This window comes from Elephantulus edwardii, unplaced genomic scaffold (assembly GCF_000299155.1).
Source record: "Elephantulus edwardii isolate Elephantulus edwardi_28Jun2011 unplaced genomic scaffold, EleEdw1.0 scaffold00165, whole genome shotgun sequence".
NCBI lineage: Eukaryota > Metazoa > Chordata > Mammalia > Macroscelidea > Macroscelididae > Elephantulus > Elephantulus edwardii.
In genome coordinates this window covers 991,384-998,253 of record NW_006399915.1, presented here as the reverse complement: position 1 = coordinate 998,253, position 6,870 = coordinate 991,384, and the positions used below count along the sequence as shown (strand labels likewise).

At 36.7% G+C, this 6,870-nt stretch overlaps 1 protein-coding gene across 1 annotated transcript in view; it reads left to right on the top strand.

Moving 5' to 3' along the window:
* Positions 1–6,870, top strand: part of MORC1 (MORC family CW-type zinc finger 1) — a 255,866-nt gene that overhangs the window by 228,792 nt on the left and 20,204 nt on the right. The window contains exons 23-24 of the mRNA XM_006895351.1: positions 548–635; positions 1,846–1,899. Coding sequence (XP_006895413.1) covers positions 548–635; positions 1,846–1,899 — 142 coding nt within the window. The remainder of the gene's footprint in view (positions 1–547; positions 636–1,845; positions 1,900–6,870) is intronic.

Sequence of the window (6,870 nt, the reverse complement as noted above, 5' to 3'; positions counted from 1 at the left end):
ATACAATAAAGATAGATTGTATTATATACATATAATAGCTATTACAGTTTTGTTGTGTCATTTTTTTCTGCACAGCTGAAACTGCTTTCTAAATCTCTCAGAGAATATGCATGAGTTTAGTGGGCAGTTAATGGGAGAGGAGTGTAGAAATAGGAAAGATTCAATGGGAACTCCAAACATTAAGAGGTCCTTAGAAAGCTGAGACTAGGGATAAAGATGGGTGTGGCAACTGACAGACGACAGGAGAGACTTCTTATTGCTGATGGTTTTGGGGTGGGGGGGTGTAGATTGTATACCAATGAAAGAATTTTATTTTTCAAAGAGAAGAGCAAACTGGGATAAGGATGGAGAAAAATGCAACAATGAAAGAATGGAAATCCAAAGTCTCTGAAAATGTTCATTAAAATAAAAATAATAATAATAATAATAATACTTAGGGGACACAATAAATCAGATTGGCCAGAAAAACAAGGTACCAGTTCCAACAGGTAAATATTGTGTTTGTTGCCGTAGTATGCTCCCAGTTTTTCTGTTTTTCTACTTCTAGGGATATTCTTCTGTATTTTTTCCCTGAGTATCACCTGCCATCTGAATTTGACAACACCTATATGGAGAAAGCTATAACATGTTCTGAGGTAAGCTGACTTGTTTGGACTCTGAGGAAATGACAGGATAAACACTTAATCTTCAGCAAAGCAAAAATGTAAGATGTACCCTTAATAGAATCAAGAAGTATTTGAGTGATTAAAGATAAGAACCTTTATATTAATTGAATAACTCAAAATTGAAGTTACATTTCATACCATTTTGATCAAAGATTAAATTTGGTGTAAGATCTTGTGAACTGAGTAAAGTCAGTTGCAAAGAAGCAGAATACAGTTCCTATCTTATCTCCTCCTACCAAAAATAGAAGTTCTGTTCCTCAGATACACTTCCCTAGTTGTTTACTTTGAGTCACTGAGGTGAAGTGTGGGTCCAGAACTTCCACTGAATGAGGTGTGCACGCCTGCTCACAATAAAAGAGAAGAGCCCAACACTGTCACACGGGGGCTCTTTCACCACCATGCTGCACTTTGTCTATGAGAATGACGGATAAACATAGACTATCAGTGAAAAGAATATCACATTATTAATCACATAAAGGTATCATGTGCCTCCGTCTGGTCTTGACAAAACATTTCCTTTTTTTTACGCTGTGATCATTGTTAACAGTTAAGTGGACCTGATCTTGCTAGAATGATGTCAATGCAGACAAATGCAGTAGTTAGTTATCGTCCTTGACTTCTCAGAAACCTTTAGCCACTTTTCCGTTCTTGACACACTTTCTTTACATATTTTCTTATTGCTTTACTTCTGTGTCTGTTTGTTTCTTCCTCATCTTCATTGTTGGCAACTTCTCCTTTTGTTGCTTCTAAATGTTGGCTGGTTTGAAAGTCATTCCATTTTATTCTCTACTACATACTGTTTCTAGCACTATGATGTAATAGTGAATACACAATCTCTTCCTCTGGTATGATATTCTCAGAAATCCAGACACAAAATACTTTCTTGACATTTCTCCTTTGATGTTTAATATTTTTCCATTTAATTTTTCTTCACTTTGGTTTTGTTGTCATATTTAGAATTTTATTTATTAGCCATGCTGTATTTAGTTAAGCTGCCTTAATTTTTTTGGAATAAGTGACTGTATAATTTAGTTAATTAATTTAATTAGGCTCAGGCTTAAAAGATCTACTGTACCAGTTGACCAGCTCTAATACTGGATCTTTGACTATTATAACTCTGTTGCAGACAGCTCACTCTCTAAAAGTTAATATCCTGTTCTATTATCATTTATAAAAGCAGCTGGAGAAATGCCCAGAACAGACAAACGAAAAGCTGAAACTGTGTTTCAGCCAGGTAAGCTTTCTTTCAGTATAGTCATTTATATTCTAGATTATCCTGTGTTCCAAAGAAGAAATAATACACATTTCCAAATATTAATTTTGGAAGAAAATCAAGTTTGTACTCCCTTATCAAGACTTAGATTAATGTATAATATATCAAGTGTCATAAAGCAAGATATTTTTGAGTTTTTAAATGCAAATATTTCTTTGATATATGAAATAACTGGGTATTGGTTAATATTTTGAACAAGAAAAATGGTCTCTGAGTCTTTAAGAATGAAATTTACTGAACCTTGAATTATTGGACTAAACAAGAAATCATTTACAGATTAAGTTGTAAGTGGTTTTAGACACGCTCTGATGGCCTAGTGGTAAGAAGCTGTGCTATAATCACGAAGGCATGTGGTTTGAGGCCACCAGCTGCTCTGTGGGAGAAGGATGGGCAATCTCCTCTCATGCAACTAACTGACTCAATTAACTGACTCTAACAACCCTCTGAAGGGTCATTTATGGGTTGGTTCTGACTCTATGGTGCACAGCAACACTTTTTTTAAAATAAATTTATCATTATTTTTTAGTTTATAACTTAGGGTTGATATAAGATAAAAATAATTCAAACACATCAAGCTTTAGCCTTAAGCCATTCCGCAATCACTACTATTAATGTTTTTATGAATACATCTCTTTCAGTATAGATTTTTTTCTTTACTTTAAATCATACTATCTCATGTCTCAAGATTTGCTGGAAAAGGTGATCTCCTAATAGCCATTAGTTGTGCCAGGGAAATGTCTCAGAATATTGTTTTCAGTGTTCTTATTTAACAGTGAAGGAAACTGCTGCTTCAAGGTATGAACTTGTCCAAGGTGATAGAGGGAATCAGTGTTGGAGTTAAGATGGCCACTGAAGCTTCCAGACTCATCATAGGGTTAGTAACATGCTAGAACTTATCATGGTACCATGATCAGTCTTGAGATCCTTGACTTTGTTAATAGTTGATTGGTATTTTCTCAAACCAACTCCATTACTACCTTATATACTAGCATCCTTTTCAAGAAACTTAACAGTCACGTGCTGGAAAAGTGTTAATAACTCCCTCATTGTCATTGAGTTGAAACCAACTCTTACTTGGTCCTCCATTGGATTTGTGAGGCTATGGATTGTGTGGGAGGAGATTGGCAGTCCTTCTGCTATGGAGCTGTTAATGGATTCATACTGCCACGGAGGCATTGACTTAGGGTTAGCAGAGACACTCTCTATGGAATATACCACAGATTGTCACAGCAGCACACAAATCTGTAAGAAATAGAAAGTGAATGGCACTCACTGGATTGTACTCTTTTGTAGTTAACATTGTTGTTGTTGTTATGTGCCATCGAGCCACCTGCAACTCATAACGACCCTATGTACAGTTGCCCTAAAGCCTGTTCTATCTTGTGCCAATCTCACTGTCTCTAACATAGCTATCCCTATTACCCCAGTCACTGAATCAATCCATCTCATTGAGGGTCTTCCTCTCCTACGCTGTTCCTCCACCCTCCCAAGCATGACGTCCCTCTTCAAGGACTTGGCCCTCCTTACAACATGTTCAAAGTATGTCAGATGAAGCTTCAGAATCCTTGCCTCCAAGGAGCAGCCTGGTTTAACACTCTCTAGGATGAACCTGATCATTTTCTTAGCAGTCCATAGTATGTTCAATACGCTTCTCCAACCCCACAGCTCAAAGGCATCAACTCTCCTTCTTTCATCCCTAGTCATTGTCCAGCTCTCTGATAGACCATGTCCTATCAGGTGCAAATTGTCTCCAGAATGACATTACATTTCACTATATTTGTTTTATAGTTGAAGTATATACAAGGAGCAAGGACAATGTGGGATGGCTATATTTTACATCTGCTAACTCCACAAGGGGGAACTGCCCTCATCAACAACATCCACAAATCCAATTCCCATGAGTTCAGGCGTATTTTCCATGCTCTCATATTTCTTCCTACTAACTCCAACACCACTTTTACTGTTTTAATGGAACCAAAATTCATCACAGTAGCTTACATACTGCACAGAATCAAGATTTTGAGGTGTATTAGAGAAGTCGACACATTACAATTCAAGTTGGCAACAATATACAATTTCTCAGTCAGGACAGCATTTGAGTAGGCTTGCAGGTTCTTCAGCCTTGCAGCTTTACATCAGTTTTACTAACCTAGGCACTACCAGTTAACAGTGCCTCTCTCCAAGTTCTCCAGAAAGCTTGAGCAAAGGCTTCTGCTGCTGGTTCTGTAGGGTAGCAGTCCCAGGGCAGCTCTGTCTCATGTCAGGTCTCTGATTCTCTGGTGCAGCTGTTCTCTTATAGATCTGGCTTGCAGAATTTCTGGTCATGACAGATACACACTGCATTCTTGCTCTTTCCTTATGATATTCGCAAAATCTGCCACTCCGTCTGCTCAAGTTAGTGATGAGACTAGCCAATCCCATTGTGGATAGGCTAATACATCCTATTCACATATCCCTGTCCCTGTAGATTGCACAGTCAAAGTCAGCAGCTAGGAAAGCCCTTTGAAACAAGAAACCCTTACCACCACAAAATAGAAGGGTGACGTAAATTCCCCAACACATGTCACTGGGAAAACTTGAAATAGAAAACTTACACGAGTTTCTTACAAAGTCTGTATCAGAGTATTCCAATTTCAAGAGGTACCTGAATTTAACTTTATTTGTTGATATGTTTGCCTCTGATGTTTCAGACTTTGTGCTTATTGAACTGTGATAGCAACTAGAAGTGAAAGAAGGTAGTATTTCTCAGTTTTTAATACCTATTGTGTTGAAAAGTGAATTTGTTTTTGAACAGTGTTGTTGAAAAGTTGTCTTTGAACAGTTTCAGATTAAAGATTTATGTTAATATTTTGAACTGTAACTAATGACTGGATTTTTGAAAAATGTATTTTGAACTTTTCTAGCACTAGTATTATTTTAATTAATTTCAAGAATTGTTCTCAATAATTTAATTCTTTTTATTAACATGTTGTTTAAAAACAGCTAAAATCAGAAACTAGCAAGGGCTTCCACTCTTAACCATCACAAGTTCTTAGAGAAATAGGAGACATTAACTGCAGTTCCTAATGGTAAGAAGATGCACTGAAATCTCAAAAGCACATGATAAAAATCTACCAGGAGAAGGAAGAGCAATTTCCTCCTGTGCAATTTATTGCCTCTGAAAACACACTGGAGAGTCAGCTATGACTCTGAGTTTGAGTTCAAACTCAGTGGCATATATCAACAATAGCTCTATTTCAGTAATGAGGAAATGGACATTTTTGGGGGTTATGTACCAATGACAATGCTGCAAGAAGGTGCCCGATTCAGGATTAAAAGCTAGATTGGCCCTACTGCAAAGCCCTTTCCACGGTACTTCTGTTCCATATTATATTTATCCAACATCATTTAGAAGCCTTTTAATAAAGGAGAATTGCATTTTATTTTCTACACTTTAAAATTACTTGATGAGAAGTTTATAGGACAGATGCAGATAGTGAGCTCTTTCTGTATGAGTTGTCTGATGAGATTCTCTCTAGTTTTTTGTTTATGATCCCTCCAGGAATTATAACAACTGAAAATCTGTGGCAACTACTTTGAAGAACTACCAGTAAGGCTTCTGAGTCAACTGCAGCTCACCAACCAGTGAGTTAGGGAAGCTTCGTTAAAATGGTTTTAACGATTAAGCTCAGAAATTTGCTCAAAATTATGTTGTCTCACATCTCTGTCCAAACTCATATACACCCTTTTACAATCTTTTAAGACTGATATTGTTTTCAAGCCTGCACCACCTTTTTAATAGAGACACATGTTTGGAATGTAGATCCAAGATTGAATAAAATAACTTTTTATTTGGGGTGATAAATGGAAACATAGATGATGACTTCTTGTTGTTAGGTGCCATTGAGTCGAGTACCATTCATAGTGACTCTATGAACAGTAGATCTGAACCCAGCCCTATCCTGTGCCTTCCTCATAATCTCCAACACACTCAAGCTCATTGCTGCAATCACTGTCAATCGACCTCGTTGAGGGTCTTTCTCTCTTTCACCATTCCCCTACCTTGTCAAGTGTAATGTCCTTCTCCTAGTGTGATGTCTTAGTAGGATATCCTAATGTTCATGACAGAAGCGTATTGCTATCTAGTTAATTCTGGCTCACCTGGCACTGAGTTGACCCAGTTCTACCATAGAGTATAATTGATCAAAATGACAAAGGCTATAAATCATAATGGAGACATATTTCTATGTCTTTGTTCCATAGAGTGTCTGGTGGATTCAAACCACCAACCACTGGGTTAGCATCCAGATTCTTTAGCTACGATATTACCAGCCCTCTTGCTCAGGTCGTGAAGCCATCATAGTATATCAATGTAACATTTACCTTACTTACTTATGTTCTCAGGAAATATTAAAACTATCTTAGCACTTATTATATGTTATACTTTATATTATGTTAGTATCTTATATTTTACTTTATCTCTAACTAGATGACAAAAATTTTGAAGTTAGAAATACTCTTTTATAATTTTTTTTACCAGAGTCATATCCTTGAATTAATTTGGATTGTAATATGTATGCATGGATTACATACATCTCTACATCAAGTAAACGAAAATCTTCATCACAGGCAGCATCATGACAGATGGAGAGAAGATTGAAATTGTCAATAATTTAATTATATTTAGATCTATAATCAATACTCTTTTTTCATTAATTTAATGAAAGTTTACAGAGACTTAGAGTTTCCAGTCATTGTTGCACTTTTCTCCCTGCCCACTCCTGCCCCCCCACTTCACACTTTTCCTTGAAAAAAAAATTCTTTCATTGTTATACAATCCCTTGCACAAAGTCAACTCTACTGTGTAGCCTTCATTCTTGAGTCCTGTCATGGCAATAATACCCAATCATATATCCCTTTTAAATAGTTCTCTCCCTCATCTGTTTCTGTGCA